Raw genomic sequence first — 21,330 nt, 5'->3', positions numbered from 1 at the left:
ATTTATATGGCTATACGTGTAATGATACTGTCTTACACTATGTATCAGCGGACCAGCTTGGCAATGTTTTGTTGTTCATGTATGACAATTTTTAATAAGCTTTGATACTGTATTTACTTGTATCATGTGACTGGCTAATCACATTCACCTCATTTAAAGTCCCGGGGCGACTTTTTGTGTTTTGTTGTATATATTGGGATGGAGGTGTTTTTCGGATGACACCAGACCATTTTTCCCTTTTCTCATTGAACCCAGGGTGGAAGACCCCCATTTAGCCCAACCTTAGTCTGAGGCCACCACTAGCCACATCACTCACAACATCCATCAGCCCTTTCAGCTGCTCTGTTCAATACTTAGGGGTCACTTCTTCCATAGGCTGACTCAGGTTCCTGGTTCTGCTCCCTGCTGGTGGTGTTGGTCTTTGTCCAGCTCGGGAACTGCGATGTGCACAAAGGAGGTTTCCATTGCTCCTGCTATCCCCCCCCTGCCCAATCTGGATGGGCTGGGCCAACCACACATTGGCACCATGCAAACCACGCCCACCAGGCGCCGTTTGCGACCGCAGCGTCAGCTCAGTGTTGCATGCCATGTTAGCATGAGTGACTAGGGGTGATCGCGCTTGCACGCCCCTATCTTGGCGGTGAGCGTACCACATGTTCACGTGCCTGTTCACACACACGTCGGGGGCGGAGCAAAGCAAACACAATATTGCCATGCGTTAAAAAGGGGATTAACTCCAGAGATAAAAACGATAATTCTCCCGCTCTACAAGACTCTGGTCTGGCCAGACCTGGAGTATGCTGTCCAGTTCTGGGCTCCAGTCCTCACAAGGGATGCGCTAGAACTGGAGAGAGTACAAAGAAGGGCAACAAACTGAATAAAGGGTCTGGAGGACATTAGTTATGAGGAAAGGTTGCGAGCACTGAACTTATTCTCTCTGGAGAAGAGACGCTTGAGAGGGGATATGATTTCAATATACAAATACTGTACTGGTGACCCCAAAATAGGGATAAAACCTTTCCACGGAAGGGAGTTTAATAAAGCACGCGGCCATTCACTAAAATTAGAAGAAAAGCGGTAATAAACCCGCTGACACTTTTTTTGTTTTTATACACCTGTAAGGAAAAAGGCATAATGAGGTAGTATGCACCGCATACTACCTCATTATGAAATACTTACCTTAGAACGAGACATCTTTATCTCACCTATTCCACATCGAGGTAGCTGACATGTTGCCTCAGCGTGTCTTCCAAGTATCGCAGCTCCAGCGTTGTGAGTGGCTGGAGCCGCGATGTCGTCACTCCCACGCATGCGTGGGAGACTTCTTTCAGCAAGGTCCGGCATATGCCGGGCTTTCAGCCGAAAATCCCCTGTGCGCATGTGCTACCGTACAGGTTTAGGAGATTTTTTTTTTTTTTTTTTTACCTACAGGCAAGCCTTATTATAGGCTTACCTGTAGGTAAAAGATAACAGTTTGACTATACAACCGCTTTAACCTTAAACTGCATAGAGGGTTCTTTACTGTAAGAGCGGCAAGGATGTGGAATTCCCTTCCACAGGCGGTGGCATAAGCAGGGGGGCATCGATAGTTTAAAAAAACGATTAGATGAGCACCTGAACGACCACAACATACAGAGATATACAATGTAATACGGACATATAATCACACACATAGGTTGGACTTGTCTTTTTTTCAACCTCATCTACTATGTAACTAGCTTGCTGGGCCCTGGGGTTAAAATTGGTGGTCAGTCATGGCCGGGATTTCTCTGCTACCTTCATCACATTTCACATATGGTAGCTTCATTAGCTACAGGTGAGTTGCCATCAATCAATGAAGAAAAGTGAATTAGGCAATTCTAGTATGGTATGCTATACATCCTCTCTTTACCCATAGGGTCTAGTCATTTCGATTATTACACACTTTTTTTTCCCACTCTCGAGTTTTCTAGTATTTACAACATTGATTGGTTCATATGCATACATCCTTTTATTATATACTCCATGCTTACTTTGCTGTATAGCACTGATTAAATATACTATATATATATATATACACATACACACACACACACACAATCTCATGTCATTTTTCTTTCATTGTCCCCCAGATTCCCAGTCCATACTGAACCAGTTTGGTTCATGTATACGCATATTTACATTGTATTATGTACTGCTTTACATTGCTATGGCAGTATTAAATTGTTATACATGCATTTATGCTTGATATTCTCTATGGAGATTGGGAGATACAGACCCCCACATCCTAGCCATGCCTGCCCCCATCCCCCCCCCCGGTTGCACTCTGTTGGGTTTGGGTTTTTCTTGCCTCCCCATCTATTGAGCTGGATGCTTATTGCTGCCGCCTCTGGGTATTCAGAATCCAGTAGTCTGACCTAGCCATTGGTAATTATAGGGCCTTGTGCCTCAGACCCCCTTGACCATTTGTCACAATAACATCAATGTGCAGATACCCATTTGGGTTTTTAATTTTTTTTCCACAGATGTAATACACACACATCTACCCCTGATGAAGTGAGCATGGTCTTGCGAAACACGTAGTATCACTTTCTATGCCTGTGTATGTTGCATTTATATGGCTACACATGTAAATGAGACTTTTACACTGTATGCTTCATATATTACAATAAACTTTGATACTGTATTTACTTGTGTCATGTGACTAGCTAATCGCATTCACCTCATTTAAAGTCCTGGGACGCCTTTTTGTGTTCTATTGCTGGCAATGAGGTGCGACTTGTAATGCAATTTTGACCTGTCAAATCGCAATGGTGTGAACCAGGGCTTAAGGCCCATTTTGACATGAGGCAGTAAGTTCCACTATCTAAAAAGCAACCCATAGTGGATTGCTTTTAAGAAAGCATTTGACAGAGAGACAATGGTCATCTCCTCACCACCCATTTTAATCCTAAAAAGGCTGAACCACCCTGCGCATCACACGCAGAAGCAGGGCAATCCCATAGACAAATGCGTCACATAATGCCTCATGGGGTTTAAAAGATTTAAAAAAAAAAAAAATTGAACTTTAAGTGCATTATTGTTAATGCTTTGCACCTACGATCAGCAGAATTTTTCAATCCACAGAACTCTGAATGAATGATGCAGGTGAAACACGTGTCACTCTGCAGATTCTGGCAGAGATCGGAGGAAGAAGATCAAAGCCGGGGAGATGTGTGTGTGTGGGGGGGGGGGTCAGTAGATTTGTAACATGTTACAAAAGGTGAACTTATTCTTTAATGGTTGCCACAGCTGCAAATTGTGGAGGCTGCAGCACATAGAGCCCTGAGAGCTGCATGTCCTTTAGTTGGGTGGAGGTGGCTGTCAAACCATGGCTCGGACGTCTCCTTTTACCATTTCCTGGCTGCCTGCGAGAACAAGCCAAAAAAAAAAAAAAAACCCCAAATGAGATTTAGGTCCGTTTTCCTTCCCAGTGCTTTCAGAGCTGTTATTGTGAACCAAAACCTAAACATGGCTCTTATATGCAGATTATTCATGTTACCTCAATATTGCTGCAGACATGGACCACATACAAAGTATTCTGCTTCACATGTTTCAGTGCAAGGAGTATAAATGTATTTGCTGTACTGTAATCATGCATCTTGTGGTGATCATACAATGCTAGGGTAGCCCAACTCATCCCATGACCAGATTAAGCCAATGACAGAAGTAGATCCTCTGAAAAGCCAAGGTGAGCCCCTTATTGTTGTGTTGGGATGGGTGATAGCTTTCCCCGTTGAGCCTTAAGCAGCAGTGAATGGAATCCTAAACACGCCCTGCCTAAACAGATGTTATTTTGGTTGGTTAGTCTCTAATATTGTGTGCTAGGGGGTCTCAAACCCTTTTAAAATTGTGCTAGCCACATCAGCCCTCACATTTCTCCCCCATGTACAATAATTGAGGCAGAAACATAGGTAGAAAATGCTTTATTCACAAGCTCCAGGTACAATGTCTGCCAAGCAGACTCTGGGTGCAATGCTTTCAAAAAGTCCATAAAAAAATAAAATAAATGAATCCATACTCACCAACATAGTACGCTGGATGAGAGGTCACAGACATTAAGAAAAAATAAAAAAAAAATTTGCCTGAATAGTTGGCTTCAGTTGTTCGCACAAGCAAACCAGTTTCATGAAAACCCAGAACACTCTAAAGCTTGAGATCTTCCTGTCCTCCAGCAGGCTACTTTTTGGCAAATGAAATCTTCATTGAATTGCTCTGTGTGATTTTGAATCCCTGTAGAGATTCTCGAGCAGCTCCAGCTTGAACTTCATTCTCAAACTCCACAAATGCGATATCGTGCCGTCCGGGAACTAAACGGACTTCCTTGAAGCCAGGGAACCTGAAAAGAAGAAAAAGGGTGAAGGGTCAGCCTCAAAATCTCATGTTTTATGAAGAGTATCCCACTTAAAGAACTACAAAAAGGAGGTAACTATCTGGATGAAAAGCAAGCTGAATTTGGACCATTACATTCTACCCAACAGCCCATTAGCAGGTATACAATAGAAAGATGTTTTAACACACAAACCCCCCTCCTCTGACATCCAATCCAATGGCAATAGGGGGGTAAAAATAAACAAATGGTCCGTTTACATCCGTCCACCCATAGAGAGGTACGGGCTATGCTTGTGTCCGCTTTGCATAAGCGGAGCGGACCAGCCATCTGCCTGCTCAGCAGGGATCAGCAGACAGATTCCCCGCTGAGCAGGCAGACTCCAGCAGAGCTCACCCCAAGTGCAAGGGGCCAAGAAACTGATTGGGTCGTTTTACAATCCACTTCAACTCAGACATTGCAAAAAATAAATAAAAAAATTTTTTTTTTTTTTTTGAAAGGGAATATGCATGGACTATTTAGACAGTTGTGAATTGGCCCTCTAGATTTTCATGCAGTGAAGGTAAAGTTTACACTACCACTTTGCTCATGGCTAACAATAAATATTAACATGTTAAAACACTAGTATTTCTGCTCATGAATTAGTAATACCCGAGTGAACGGTGGGCTGTAATTGCACAGCTGGATATCTGTTATACAATAAAATGCAGCGCTAGCAACTAAACAAAAACAAAAAGTGAAAGATGTGTTGCTGCTGCTGTAAGGGCTCTTTCACACGGGGCGGATCAGTGATGATCCGCCCCGTGAACATCCGCTTGCTCAGCGGGGAGCGCTCCGCTGCTCCCCGCTGAGCAGGAAGATGACAGGTCTGTCTCTGCACACTGCGCAGCGACGGACCTGTCAGAGCACCGCTCTCCCCTATGGGGGAATCGGATGACGACGGACCGTAGTGTCCGTCGTCACCCGATCCGATAACAGATGGAAAAGTAGGGTTTTCCTCCGTTACACTTTTCGGATCGGAGCGGGTCGGATGTCAGCGGACATGTCACCGCTGACATCCGACGCTCCATAGGGATACATGTATGTCCGTTTTTCATCCGAAAACGGAAGGATGAAAAACGGACATACGGATCGTCAGTGTGAAAAAGCCCTAAATAAGTACTGATACTTAGCATAAATAAAACAAGTGGATACAGCGCTGGCAATAGAACAACACTATAAAGTAGATATGATAATTGGTGAGGAAGAAACCCTAAAATATGATATGCGATCATAAATAAAAAAAACCTATTGCATAAATGTTAAACATAAAATTAAATAGTTTAGCAAGAAAATACATGATGCTGTTATGAACAGAGTGACAGTAAGTGTATACACATGTGTGACATGAGCTGGAATGCTGTACAGATTCCCCAAAATGGTCCCAGGAAGCAGCGTCACGGGTTATCCGGCTCATGTTGTTAACCAGTGACGCCGCTTCTCGTCTTCCATGGAACGCACGCTACGACTGGCGATTGCGGAAGTTTCTCTGAATGCCTGTTTGCAAGCCCGATTTTGTGAGTAGCACTGCTATGCGTATTTGAATCTTTCCCCACAGTACTTCACCATAGTATTTTCTTTTGCTTTTTGGGTGGAACATGATATCCAAGCACTTATCCTATTGACCACGCTCCAGGACCATCCTCTTTGTCTTTTTGAACTGCAGCATATCAGGTGACTGACTGTTATCATAGGCTGAAGGGTGATATCCTACCATTGCTGACCAGTGGGACAGGTTTGGGGAATCTGTACAGCATTCCAGCTCATGTCACACATGTGTATACACTTACTGTCACTCTGTTCATAACAGCATCATGTATTTTCTTGCTAAACTATTTAATTTTATGTCACTTAGTTATGTTTAACATTTATGTAATAGTTTTTTTTTTTAAATTTATGATCACATATCATATTTTAGGGTTTCTTCCTCAATTATATCTACTTTATAGTGTTGTTCTATTGACAGCGCTGTATCCACTTGTTTTATATGTGGATACCTGTGCCCATATAAAAAGTTCTTTGCGCTGGGAATGTGTGAGCAGCACACGGGGCAGACTTGCTAGATCAGAGGGCACTACATTTGGAATGCTGCAGGACTGTGGATTGGAGGAGGGGGCAGCATTATGGGGAACAGTGTTGGATTGGTAAGCATTATTGTACAGTAGAGGTGGTAAATGAGAAACACGAGACAGGGAGGGTGCTGGACTAGAGGGCAGTGAATGAGGAGAGGCAGGTAGACGAGAAGCACAGGGGGGAAAAAAAAAAAGAGTTTGTGTACTGGAGAACAGTCAGGTTGGTGCAATCTTTCACATTACATCTGGAGGGTTTCCATTAATAGATCAAGAGTTTACAATACTTACTGGTTGAAGAGCATAGAAAGCATCAACTCGTTTGTCTCTTCTGGGAGGTTGGTCAAGAACAGAATGTGGTTTGGCGGGTTTTCCGATATCTGTGGAAGATGGATTTAGAGGCATTAGCATTTTGTAAAGCTGCAGCTGAAAGAGTTACTATTCCCACATCACCTATAAACCAGGTAACACAAATAAAACTGCCCTATATTTAAAAAACAGCCCACAAACGGACAAAGATGTTTTTGGCGCACTACCTTGGAACAAAATAAGATGGAAAGCATGCAGATAACCATATTTGTATAGATGTTTGCATCATAAATCACTTGTGAGCCAGCTCCCAGGACAGTTAAATGGGCGAGCAGCAGGCCTCAAATTCTGATCAGTTTATTTTCCCTTTGTGCCTCCCTTCGACAACATAATGCTTCATACAATACATTCTCATACAAGCAAAGAGATGGAGCTTGTACAAAAGGGCATCAAACATTCAGACATTCCTACACACCACAACTTCCAAGACATTGCTTATTTTAGGCGATTGATAGGATTTCTCTAAACCAATTTAGGATTAGCACTTACCGGCTGCATTGGTGCCATCTGTCCTGGCATCATCTGACCATGAGGCATGCCACCAGGTGGGATCTGTCCAGGGCCAATTCCTGGTGGTGGCATCATTCCAGGATGGTGCATGTATGGTGTCTGTCCAGGCATGTGCATCATACGAGGAGCCTGGGTCATTCCAGGAATGTTTGCCATACCCTAAAATCAGAGAACATTTATAAGAGATTGCCTCTTTGTAGCCTGGCACAGACTATGTAATTTACTAGAGTCACACTTACTGGTATCTGTCCTGGCATGCCCTGAACAGGTGCCCCTGGAATGGCTTTCTTAACAGCAGGAACTTCTGGTACCTTTCCTTTCCTCTTCTCCTGTCTCTTTCTCTCCACGAAAGTGCCTTTCATTTTGGCGATTATGTCCGAGTCAGACTTTGAATACTGTATTCTCTATAATTAGATAGAAAAAGTTATCAGAATATACACATGCTAGTTTCACACCAATCCAAGATCATACTGCCCTGTAAATAACCATGTAAAAATTATAGGGTTCTTATATCTGATGCTGCGATCTAAGACAATAAAATTGCCCAAAATGTTTATTAGTACAACTGATTAAAGGATTTGGTAGACAAAAATAAATAAATTTAGGAGGTGCGCTGAATAGAAGTTTTTGGTGCTGAAACCAAAACTAGTATGAGTATAGTGGCAAATGTATCTAGAGGGCCAATTCACAACTTTCTAAATAGTCCATGCATATTCCCTTTTAGCCCAAAACTCCCCTGTATGGTCACCTCACACAGGAGTCTAGCTAGCTTGACCGATTGTTACAATCACTGGGACACCCCACAATAAGTAAATAAGGGGGTTTCACTTACCTGTTCAGGCGCAGGGCAGCTTAGAAACTAAGAGCCCAAACCTGACCCATCACAGCGGGTTCCTGTCACTTGAGGACATTCCAAGGACTGGGTACCCTTTTCATGTTTAGGGTCCACTCCCTTGGACCTGTACAGCACCCTGCAGGAATGCTGTGGTGTCCAGGATTACACTTCGCAGAGTCCAGCGCCCTGAGGCCGCATTACAGGCAAAACCTCGCAGGATCTTCAGTCTTACTTGCGAGGCTCGGGTACCATTTATCTAAGCATATAAAGCCTGTGTCAAATGGATCCAATCGGTCAATCCCTTGGATTCATTTAAGAACCGTTTGTGGGACTAGAGCAGTGGTCTCCAAACTGCGGCCCTTTGCTTGCCTTTATATGGCCCTTGAAGCATTATTCCAGCCGCTGACACCAACAATGGGGCACTATTCATTTCACTGACACCAATGATGGGGCATATTTCCTTCTACTAACAATAAAAATGGGACACTATTCCTCCCACTGACACCAATTATTTCTCACCCCAAGACCAAAGATCAGACATTATCTACTCCCACTGGGCACAGTCCAGGCCCCCTAAAGTCTGAAGGACTATAAACTGGCTCTTTCTTTAGAAAGTTTGGAGACCCCTGGACTAGAGACCTGGAGCTCAAACAACCGTGCCATCCACCTTGCAGACACTGGTAAAAAAAAAAAAAAAAAAACACTGAAGTACTTCCTGTATGGGAGGGGCTATATAGTGGATCACTTCCTGTCTAAAGACCTTTGGTCTACCGGTGTCCACTCACTTAGAGATGAAGTATAACCCAGCAGGTATTGAATATTAGTCTAACTCTGTGTCCCCATGATATATGAAAAATAAATAAATAAAACATGAGCATGCAGGGAAAATCTGAAAGTGTGTGCTTTGCCTACCAAATTCTCTATTCAATTACACGAATAAACATTTGCTGCGTGTTTAACATATTACAGTATATAGAGAGATATGGAAAGGCATTCACCAAAACTTTTGGTCTATTAGGTGCCATTCACACCTAGTATAGCGGGAGCCCACATTCCCACGCACTTTTTTTGGTGCGTTTTCTCACGCTGTACATAGGGAAGCCTATTCATGTGAATGAGCTGCCTATACACAACAAAGAAGCTTCAGAACCTAATCAGGCGTGGAGCATCCTGCGTTCTCAATGTGCGTTTGACGCTGAGCAACTGTGTTTGGGGTACCATAAATTAATGGCAACGCAAGCACAACACAGGTTTGCAGAGCATTTTTCACATGCTTGCGAAACACGGCAAAAACGCTCATTCCTGTGTGTGTTGCTGCACATTCAGGAAATGCAAAAGGTGCGAATGTAGCCTTCATAGAAGACTAATGCTACTCACAATGTTTGTAACAGTCACAACTAGGCTAATGCAATAAATTTGAGTAATTATGAACCCGGTTATATCACAGCGGTATGGCCTCGGAGTTACACTATAACCAGAATGCAGACCAAAAAGAGAAGAAAGCAAGCAGACCAACCCCATAGCCAACATGCCAAATTGTCACACAGAAGCGACATAACAGGGAAAAAAATAAATACTAACCATTGGCTTATCATAAAAAGGGAATCCTTGCATTGACCTCAGGGCATTCGTTGCACTGCTTACTTCTTTAAAGATCACAAAAGCCTGTCCTCTCATCTTCAGGTTGCGGGACACCAGGATGTCAAGAATCTGACCAAACTGGGAGAAGATTGCATACAGAGACTTCTTCAGCTCTAATGAAAAATAAAATAAAAATAATAATCAATTATTGTAATACCAACATATGCTCAACAATAATTAGATTTTGTTGCATCTGTCACCAAATTAAAGATAGTTTGGCAGGGACTGGTTGAATTTTGATCCACATGTGGCCTTTTCCATTTGACAGAAGTCAATTGTTAGATTGACTTCTGTCAAATGGGCTTTGTTGGTAAATTTCTCTCCATCAGATGGCTACAGCTGCGATCAGTATAATAAATCACATCACAGGTCCCAGAAAACTGTGGGGCCCATTCACAAACCACAGCGCGGCTCACGCATATGCAGTACTAAGCTGGCTGTGAACCCGCAAGGCTTAACTGCCAGTTTCTCTTGCCCAAGAGGTCACCCAAAGCCAGTTAAAGAATCCAGTGAGGTCATTGCTGAATCCTTGGAAAGAAGTGTCCTTATATATTTATAGCTGCTGACTTAATTTTTTTTTTTTTTTTTATGGGTGTCTAGACTGGCACGCCTCTTTGAATTTCCCCAACAATCTGCATCTATAAAGAAATACATACCACTCCTACCGCCCCTGTGCCTTAGAGCACTACTTCAATCCAGAGAGATCAACAGCTTTAGTTCTGTACAGGAACCAACACTTCTGGGAGTATCGATCTCCTGGTCCACCACAGTGCCCACCCCAGTTTCCTCTCATTGACCTCCATGTTCCTCCTGTATCTTGTAGTGACAAAAAGGTCAGCAGGATGAACCAGTAACTGCTACAGAGGACATAGGAGAATGGTTGGTTCCTGCAGCAGACTTCATCTACAGATGTCTGTTTGGCGGCAGGAGAGGCAAGTATGCCATTGCTTCTTCAGCGGTATAGCGTTTTTGCAAAAATTGGTTTGGCAACAAGGTCACTTTAAAAGGGTCAGTGCATCCACAAGTGACTTCAGTTTTTAGTAGATGCTGGAAAGAAGCCACCTAATCATTTCATGGATTCTGTTGACTAGACATCTACATTTCAGTTTCTGTAGAATCACCACAGCCAGAGAAGTCTAATTTTCTCTGTTGCAATCACCATAATATAAAATTAAGAATCCAATAGCAGGAAAGAAATACCCAAAACTCCAAAGATAAGCAGAAGAGCTCATAACTATAGCATGGAAATGCGAACACCGGAGTAGCCAAATTACTTCACCTAGAACTGAACTTTTAGGTCAACACACATTTAAAACAAGGACATTTTCAGCACAAGAACCATTTACAGACACTGAGCTACAAAGGCTTACCATCCTTCTTTATCTTTTCATTGAGATTGTTGATGTAGATTGTGTTGTTTGGTCTGGACTCCTGGACAGCCATTTCACACTAGTCTAGAGGAAGACAAATATATATATAAAAAATCACATCATATGTTGCTTCAAGCTGGAAGCATCAACTATGTATATAATTCCATATCTGGAACTCAGCTTTAAGACAAATTGGCACATTTTTTTGTAAATACAATCAACAAATTTGCTCCAACACAGAAGAGGTCATATTTACCTCCATTTTTTTTTCATCATCATGACTACTGATATGGTGGTATTTCTTAATTCATCTGTCGCAACAATAGCACCATACAGTATAAGTCGCATAAAAAAAAAAAAAAAAAAAAAAAAAAAAAAACCACAAAACACACCACACTTGAATTGGCTGCACACATTGGTACCAATAATGAAAACATTGCATGAATTTGCCGTGGTCAGGTTGTGGTTGAATGGGTGGGTTTAGTTTAAGTCAGGGGTGTAAAAAGGGTAACGTTAACCTTTATGCCCCCTTTCACATAGGTGATCCGATCCTCCTGTCAGATTTCAGGCGGACCCGTTGAGACCCTCCAGTCTCTTAAATGCAGTGGTGGATGTCCGCTGACACCCACCGCCAAAAACGGATGCATGGTGGTCCTATTCCCCGTCCGTCTGACGGAAACGGACAGGTAGTCCGTTTCCATCCAATTGCCCCATAAAGAGCGAACTGTGCCCGTTCTGCATAACGGAGCAGACACGGACCTGCCATCCGCCTGCTCAGCGAGGATCAATGAGGAGATCCCCTTCTGAGCAAGCAGATTCCACTTCACAGAGGCACCCGTGTGAAATGGACCAAAGGGCTCATTTTCTTTTGTGGCAGCCCTTTCAGCTCCTCTGAAAAGTAATATACACACTGGTTCGCTTTTCAGAAGGCACTTGACAGGCGATATGTTGCCTTATTTTAGCCCTCAAGGGTCTGCACGAAGGTGCTGCAATCATGTGCATTGTATGCTGTAAAAAGACTGCCCCATTCACTTCAATGGGTTGTGTTCAACAGTGGTCCTGTCCCCTGGATGCTGCAAGGCTTTGCAGCAAATGTACAACCCCCTCTGGCTGACTTTCCAGTTTAAATGATTATACATTGTTAAAAGTTAACATGACTGCAAGTGGGGTCCCTGTACGCTGCCCACATAAGAGCTCATGCACATGGCCATAAGAGGGGCACACAGTGTCCAGAGCCTCCATAAAAGCTTTCCCAGGACTCACAGCTGCTGAGTACACTGCTTGTGGTGCATGCACAGTACAATGGAAAACGTGGAGAATGGAGCCTGGAAGAGTAAATGCTCATGTGTTAGTTGTGTCATGGGAGGAATGTAAACCTGGATGATGGTGGTGAGAGAAAGCTGTGAACTGTCCATAGAGGAGGAGAATGGAGTCCTCCATAATGTGTAATGGTACCAGGTGTACGGCATATAATGGAAGGAGCAGAGCACTTGCAGTGTCACTTTAAGGCTCACTCAGTGATGTAGCCATAATCCATTCATATAATACCATCAACACAAAGGAGGTCTGAGGAATACACGTTAACCACTTGACCTCCAGAAAATTAACCCCCCCTTCATGACCAGGCCATTTTTGCTTTTTGGCACTGTGTTACTTTAACTGACACTCGTGCCGTCAAGCAACGCTGTTCACTGAAATTTAAGTCAATTTTTTTTTTTTTTTTTTACACACACAAATAGAGCTTTTTTTGGTGGTATTTGCGTACCATTGTTTTTTTTTTTTTTTTGTGCTATAAAACAAAGAAAAAAAAAAAAAATAATAATATATATATATTTTTTACTTTCAGCTATAATTTTTTTTTAAATCTAGTTTCTTCATAAGTTTAGGTTAATATGTATTCTGCTACATATTTTTGTTAATGGGATTTTTTTTTTTTTTTTTTTAAGTGTATATTGATTGATTTGCACAAAAGTTATAGCGTATACAAATCTATGGGATATATAGTTGAATTTGCATTTTTTATTTTTATTAATACTAGTAGTGGCAGCAATCAGCGGCTTATAGCTGGACTGCAATATTTCAGCAGACAACCTGACACGGTGTGGGACCAGCGACACCAATACAGCGATCAGTGCTAAAAAAAATATGCACTGTCACTGTACTAATGACACTGGCTGGGAAGTGGTTAAACATCTAAGGCAATCAAAGGGTTAAATGTGTGCCTAGCCAGTGTTTACTATGGGATGTGCATCCAGCACATCACCGATGTCAGAACAAAGCTCTACCTTGTTCACATAGGCAGAGCTTTATTCTGTGATGTTTCTTGCAGATCAGCAGGTGCTGGCAGTCATCCATTGGCTGGCACCCACTGATCGGCTTGTGCTGTGTCCAATGCATGCGCCCCCTACCTTTTTTTTTTTCTCTCCTTAGCCTCTGTTCTGTCAAAATAGCAAACTGTTCGTGTGCCGGAGAATACACACTTGCTGGTATTGTGTCAAAACAGGAGATGTCGGCGACTTGCAATTCCTGATGGTTTACAGCAGGGATATGCAATTAGTGGACCTCCAGCTGTTGCAAAACTACAAGTCCCATCATGCTCTGCCTCTGGGTGCCATGCTTGTGGCTGTCAGAGTCTTGCTATGCCTCATGGGACTTGTAGTTCTGCAACAGTTGGAGGTCCGCTAATTGCATATCCCTGGTTTACAGTAACAGGAAGTGATGTGATTGGAGAGTATTGATGAATTGTCTAGTTTGACAGAACACCGGCACCTGGCTCAGCCACTCAGCATGCAGCTCCCGCCCCCTCCACACCCTTGAGGGGCGGGGCAGAGAGCTGCTGAGTGAAAGTCACCAGTTCTCTGCTCACAAAGCTGTGAGAACCGAGCGACCATCGGGGTTTGATCGCTCGTTTATCAGCGTTAGAGGTGCAGCAAGGGAAGTATGATCCTTAAAACAAACAAACCCCCATATATTTTTACATGGCCTCTGCTTGAGAACAGTGTGGGATGATTTCTCCGAATAGCATATATGCCATTTAAAGTGGTTGTAAACCCTATAAAACCCCCCCCCCCCCAAAAAAAAAAAAACCTGCAAGACAAAGGCATAATGAGCTAGTATGCATAGCATACTAGCTCATTATGAATTACTTACCTGTGATCGAAGCCCCCCGCAGCCGTCCTCGTTCACCGCTCTGGCAGCCGACATCTCCCTGGGGGGTTACTCCGGGTACCGTGGCTCCGGCGCTGTGATTGGCCGCAATGGCGTCACTCCCGCGCATGGCAGCCGGTAACAGCACCGACGTGCCATGGCTTCAGTTTGCTTAAGTGCCGATGATATCGGCACATGCAAATACAGGGATATCTCCTAAACCGTGCAGGATTAGGAGATATCCAGTGCAGCTACAGGTAAGGCTTATTATAGGCTCACCTGTAGTATAAAGTGGTTGTAAAGGGTTTACAATCACTTTAAGGCCCATTCACACGGTGCACTAGGCTCGGTTCACATCTATACATTCAGTGCAGCCCATTTGTATGGGCACAGCAGCCAATTCACTTGAATGGGTTGCTGTAGCTGCAGGGGGAAAAAGTGGTCTTGGCGCCTTTTCGAAAACGCAGCAGGTAAAATGCGAGGTGCGTTCTCACTATGCGATTTCCTGTACCCACAAAACACACACTGCATGTTTACATGCCATTCAGAATGAACGACAACCCCACACATCTGTAAAAGAGCAGTGCGGATCGTCTGCAGCGATTGGTGCGATTATCAGAACCACATGACTGCGATTCTAGAGACTTCCATGCAGCTGATGAGGGATTCCCCATTTGCTTTGGTCCTGGAGATCACTTCTTTCTCTGGCCTTTTCTGTGCATTGAGGAGTCTATTATACACATGATGTACATTCACAGTGCAGACAGATGAAGCTCGCTCTACCCGGCCTGTGATGGGAGATCTGCCCATAGGAGAGCCTAGAATGTGGACGGTCCGTGGACCGGGAATGCAGCTAAACACGTATCCCAATACATGTGGTATGAATGGGCCTTCCACTAATGAGGACAGACAGAGATAGAACACCTCGTGTACACAGGAGAGATCATATTATATACACACAGCTCCTTACCTGAGGGGACAATGGAGGACTCCGGGCGGAATTACACGACGCGTGCTCAGCTCACAAATTCTCCTTCAATACAGGCCGCAGCCCTCACCTCGCGATACTACAGCACGGCACCGCCCCGCCCCTACGTGCTAACAGAGAACTGTGATTGGTTTAGAGAAGTCCCGCCTTATGATAGGCGCCTTCTGTGTCCAATGAGGTTTAGCGAATTGCCCATTCACATGCCAGCCGATGCCGGAAATTGTAGCAGCGAATTCCTTCCCCTCGGAAACGAGAGTCCGCGTTCTGGTGTAAAACGTGACTATCATTCATTCATTGTTACTAGTGTTGTGTGTGGTGGGAGAGGACAGCAGCCGCGGTGTAATTCCCGCCTTCTCCGCGAGGGGCCGCCATGATAGGGCGGGGTGCTTTCCTGCTTAGTCCTCTCAAGCTGTTGGGGGTGGAGGAAGAGGGTGTTACCCCTAGCAAGGCAAGAGTGTGTTACCCATAGCAACAGAGTGCTGTGTTTACCCACATTAGGGTCTGTGTGTGACATAGGTGAAGAAGGGGGTCCTGGGGTAGATGTAGTGTGTGAAGAGGTCTGTACATGTATGGGCTCCATTCTTTGATGTAATCAGGAGGAGAGGGACATTCATCACCCAGCACCTTCTACAGACATTTCATCATCATATTTATACAAAACATGAAATCTCTACATTGTGAGATCAGTGATTAGAGAGATGACTTACCTGAACTACCTACCCATCATCCCAACCCTGACCTGTGACCCCTCCATAACCCTGACCTGTGACCCCTCCATCACCCCAACCGTGACCCCTCCATCACCCCAACCGTGACCCCTCCATCACCCCAACCCGTACCTGTGACCCCTCCATCACCCCTACCCTGACCCGTGACCCCTCCATCACCCCAACCCTGACCCGTGACCCCTCCATCATCCCAACCCTGACCTGTGACCCCTCCATCATCCCTACCCTGACCTGTGACCCCTCCATCATCCCAACCCTGACCTGTGACCCCTCCATCACCCCAACCCGTACCTGTGACCTCTCCATCACCCCAACCCTGACCCGTGACCCCTCCATCACCCCAACCCTTACCCGTGACCCCTCCATCACCCCTACCCTGACCTGTGACCCCTCCATCATCCCAACCCTGACCTGTGACCCCTCCATCACCCCTACCCTGACCTGTGACCCCTCCATCATCCCAACCCTGACCTGTGACCCCTCCATCACCCCAACCCTGACCCGTGACCCCTCCATCACCCCTACCCTGACCTGTGACCCCTCCATCATCCCAACCCTGACCTGTGACCCCTCCATCACCCCTACCCTGACCTGTGACCCCTCCATCATCCCAACCCTGACCTGTGACCCCTCCATCACCCCTACCCTGACCTGTGACCCCTCCATCACCCCTACCCTGACCTGTGACCCCTCCATCACCCCTACCCTGACCTGTGACCCCTCCATCACCCCAACCCTGATCTGTGACTCCCCCATCACCCCTACCCTGACCTGTGACCCCTCCATAACCCTGACCTGTGACCCCTCCATCACCCCAACCGTGACCCCTCCATCACCCCAACCCGTACCTGTGACCCCTCCATCACCCCAACCCTGACCCGTGACCCCTCCATCACCCCTACCCTGACCCGTGACCCCTCCATCACCCCAACCCTGACCCGTGACCCCTCCATCACCCTGACCCGTGACCCCTCCATCACCCCTACCCTGACCTGTGACCCCTCCATCATCCCAACCCTGACCTGTGACCCCTCCATCACCCCTACCCTGACACGTGACCCCTCCATCACCCCAACCCGTACCTGTGACCTCTCCATCACCCCTACCCTGACCTGTGACCCCCCATCACCCCTACCCTGACCTGTGACCCCCCATCACCCCTACCCTGACCTGTGACCCCCCATCACCCCTACCCTGACCTGTGACCCCTCCATCACCACTACCCTGACCTGTGACCCCCCATCACCCCTACCCTGACCTGTGACCCCTCCATCACCACTACCCTGACCTGTGACCCCTCCATTACCCCAACCCTGATCTGTGACCCCCCATCACCCCTACCCTGACCTGTGACCCCTCCATCACCCCTACCCTGACCTGTGACCCCTCCATCACCCCTACCCTGACCTGTGACCCCTCCATCACCCCTACCCTGACCTGTGACCCCTCCATCACCCCTACCCTGACCTGTGACCCCTCCATTACCCCAACCCTGATCTGTGACCCCCCATCACCCCTACCCTGACCTGTGACCCCCCATCACCCCTACCCTGACCTGTGACCCCCCCATCACCCCTACCCTGACCTGTGACCCCTCCATCACCTCAATCCTAACCTGCACCCCATCCATCACACCAACCTGTACCCCCTGCATCATACCTAACCCGTACCCCATCTATCACCACAACCCTGATTTGTACCCCTCCATCACATCTACCATAACTTTTAACCCACATCTATTACCCCAGCCCTCCTGTTTGTACCCCCATCCATCACCTCAATCCTAACCTGTAACCAGCACCTGTCACACCATTCAAACTTATTAGATGGTTCCATCAGATTGAAGTGTGTGGTGGTGGGATGATCAAACGTGAACAGGCATACAGCTGTCCCATCGTCCAACCACCGTAACAGAGCTAAGATAATCAAAGCATTTCCATCTGAATCTTGCCTGACCTGGTGACTAGTCAGGGGAGTTGCTTTGGCACAGTGAATTGTTTTGGTGATTGAAACGCTGAGATCTCCCCAGATTCTGAGTCAGTTTCCATCTAAAATTGGGTGGTACCACTATTGCCTTGTTTGTACTATAAATAATCCAACAAAGGACCCTCCACACCCCTTTCCATCTATCATTTCTATCTCTCCAACCCACACCCTTAAATGACCACTCCAAACAAGACCCTGCTGTAAACTCTCCCATAACAGTAGAAAGACAATTATCCCTATAAACACTTCAGTCCTCTCAGAAAGACCCCTATTAACATACAAAGACCCTCATTAACATGGACTACATCATCGCATCACCACCAAATTTGTAAATCATCTCCCTTTTCTACAAAGGCTCAGACTGGAGCTATCAAAGACACCATGAGATCTGCTGCACTCATCATAACTAACTTGTCATTCTGAACTGTTAAAGGGGTTGTAAACCCTCATGGTTTTTCACCTTAAAACATTCTGTGGTGCTGCAGCCCCCCGAGCCTCCGTTTTACTTACCTGACTCCGATCCTTCTCCGGCCGGGAACGGGCACACCAGCTCTAGCTGGTGTCTTGTGTCCTGATCGGATAGATTGATATCAGCACAGCCATTGGCTCCCGCTCCTGTCAATCAAATCCAATGATGCGCCACCGGGGGGGCGACGCAGAGTCCTGCATTCTGTGTGAACGGACACAGATGCGGGACTCAGGAGCGCGCCCGCACGGGTGTCCACCAAGGAGAGCGCTTCTCCAACCTGGACACTGGATGCAGGGAGGAGCCAGGAGCGCCGCTGAGATACCCCAGAAGAGGAGGACCGGAGCCACTCTGTGCAAAACGAACTGCATAGTGGAGGTAAGTATGACATGTTTGGGGTTTTTTTTGTTTTTAAAAACGAGAGTTTACAACCCCTTTAAGTATGGTATGTGATATGTTGTAAAGCTCAGACATGAAATATGAACAAAGCATATACCTCTATAGTGTGTACTTGTCTCAATCCAGAACACTGAATGTAATTTCTAGCTGCTGCTTCCTTCCTCTGCTATCAGCATGAGTCACTTTCTGACACCAAGAGAAAGATGGTGACAGGCGAGGGATCTCGAGCTGATTGACAGCTTCATCTCTGTTCCTGTGTGCTGTGTGGAGGGGGGTTGTCTCTTCCCTCCAATCAGCTCTCAGAGCTCTCCCCACTCTCCTCATTTCAGCTCTCCGCCCCCTTTTTTCTGAACACTCAGACAAGCTTTATAAATTCTGGTCTTTCAATAGTTGTATAGGAGAGAAGACTGGAGATAAGCAGATACAACTTATGTAGGAGGAATTGTTTTATCTCTATTTATCACATGAGGCCAGTCACTTCACTGGGTATATAGAAGGGTTAACAACCTCTTTAAGGCTGGGTTCACACTAGTGCAAATTGAATGTGGGTTTCCCCTCATCCAATTTGCATGACAGGAGAAAGTGACCGGCTCTCTATGGAGCCGGTTCACACATCTTGGGGGTGGCTGCGGAGCTGCTTACACAGGCGTCCTGTGCATCTTTGGCTCCGTTTCAGGGCCGAATTCAGGCAAAAATTCGGCCCTGATTCATCCCTAAGAAAAGGAGAACAGGGACACTCAGGACCCCCTGCTGCAATGTGAACCCAGCCTTGTGAAGGTTTTAAAATGTTGGAAACAAAATAACCCAACAAGAAGAGTAGGAGACGCTTGTAAAGGCCATCAGAGCCCCCCAGGTTTCCTGACACAGAGACAATAGTTAAAGCGAAGGTAAATTTGGCATAAAAAAAAAAAACTCCCCCTACAAGTTAATGTCATATTGTGCTAATATGCATCTCATACTAGCACATTATGATAGACTTACCTTAAAACGAAGCCCCCAGTTGGTGTGCTGTCACCGCTGACAGGGCTTCCATCTTCACCCGGGTTCACAGGCTCCGGCCATTTGAATGTCCAAGTCACGATGGTGTCACTCCCCGCCATGCACACGAGAGTCACGGCCGCGGCACACAACTCTGAAGGGACAACATGAGTAGGCTGTCCCTTCAGAACGAATGTGCCGATGATGTCCGTGAGTGAAATAGTGAATAGCTGGTACACGTTTACAAGATACTGTATGCCTTGTACCTACAGGTAAGTGTTATTACAAGCTTACCTGTAGGTACACGTGTCCAAGAATTCCCTTTTACCCTTTACCCTTTATTGTTGACAGACTGCTACGACTAAGGCTATTGCCGAAACGCGTCAGCTTTATTGTTTTATTGTCACTCTGATGTACCAATAAACGTCACTTCAAGGATTACAGTTTTGCCGGCTCTCCTTATTACTGTTGCATTGGAGTGTGTTGGGACACATCGGCACCTGTGAGTGGACCTGGTGTATGGATTAAGTTATCCCTGCAGAGAGCGATGTTACCTTTTTTTCTTTTCCAAACTGTAAGATGACCAAATGTAAAAGATGTAAAAAAATGAAAAGCTCACCACCCGAAGAGGTGCAGGAGCTTCTTTGGTGCGTTTGTTGCACGTAGTGCAGCTTATTCAAGTACCTAGTGTGAATGGGGCCTAAATGTTATGAATAGGAATGAGCAAATCTGCCTGGGTTCAATTCACCAAGGACTTTGACTGGCAGACAGAACCGTGAATAATATAAAATTTAAACTCGCGCTGAATGGTGAAAAAACAGTAAAAAAAGAAAACTAAAGCAGCTGCCACACACAAAGTGCTACTCACTAGAAATGTAAAAATATGGAAATGTGGCGCTCGCAAATGTTATTAAACATGTGTGACCAAGTGTAGATGAGTGCAGATGTGAATATACAAAGCAAAAAACTTGTAAATAAAGTCCAAATAAATGTGCTGAATGTTCTGATCCGCAATGGGAAAAAAAAAAAAAACTTTTGAAGTGCAATGGACCGCAGACGCTCCAGGACTTTTCAGGTGCAGAAACACAATAAGGTAAATAGAGATATGTGGCGCTAACTCAAAGTGCATAAATGTGATGAAATAAATATAATCCAATTCTTCAAATAAAGTGCATATGCGTAAAGAGCAAAATCACATAAATAAAGTGACTAAACATCCATTAAATTCATAAATAACAGTGAAAATTCATGAAATATGACATCAAATAAATAAATCCAAATGAAGGTCAATAAAACCAAAAATAATCTAAAAGTGCATCAAGATAAAAAAAAAATCACAAATTTAGAAAAAAATTTTTTTTTTAAATCGCATGATGGTGATGGTGTTTCATCCACTTCCTGATTGCAGGCTTGACTTGACCCTAGGGGGTTTTTGCTAGAGGTGAGAGGCTGGGGGA

General features: G+C 45.2%; 2 protein-coding genes across 10 annotated transcripts in view; one reads left to right on the top strand and one right to left on the bottom strand.

Moving 5' to 3' along the window:
* ACTMAP (actin maturation protease) overlaps nt 1-21,330 on the top strand; it is a 341,161-nt gene that overhangs the window by 301,773 nt on the left and 18,058 nt on the right. The window contains exon 1 of one of the 9 annotated variants that reach the window (XM_073598537.1): nt 3,913-4,443. The exons of 6 other annotated variants lie outside the window; for them this stretch is intronic. In XM_073598537.1, coding sequence (XP_073454638.1) covers nt 4,407-4,443 — 37 coding nt within the window. In that variant the 5' untranslated portion in view covers nt 3,913-4,406. Of the gene's footprint in view, nt 1-3,912; nt 4,444-15,472; nt 15,593-21,330 lie in introns of those variants that run through there. 2 more of the 9 variants (XM_073598536.1, XM_073598541.1) reach the window with 2 other exon arrangements.
* SNRPA (small nuclear ribonucleoprotein polypeptide A) lies at nt 3,930-15,474 on the bottom strand. Its single transcript, XM_073598546.1, has 7 exons — nt 15,299-15,474; nt 11,182-11,265; nt 9,752-9,924; nt 7,575-7,739; nt 7,315-7,494; nt 6,748-6,836; nt 3,930-4,357 (listed from the first exon to the last, which is right to left on the bottom strand). The coding sequence occupies exons 2-7, from the start codon at nt 11,252-11,254 to the stop codon at nt 4,198-4,200; spliced, it is 840 nt and encodes a 279-aa protein (XP_073454647.1). The 5' UTR covers nt 11,255-11,265; nt 15,299-15,474; the 3' UTR covers nt 3,930-4,197.

Source organism: Aquarana catesbeiana, linkage group LG09 (assembly GCF_042186555.1).
Source record: "Aquarana catesbeiana isolate 2022-GZ linkage group LG09, ASM4218655v1, whole genome shotgun sequence".
NCBI classification, from domain to species: Eukaryota; Metazoa; Chordata; class Amphibia; order Anura; family Ranidae; genus Aquarana; species Aquarana catesbeiana.
This window is presented reverse-complemented; position numbering and strand designations above follow the sequence as displayed.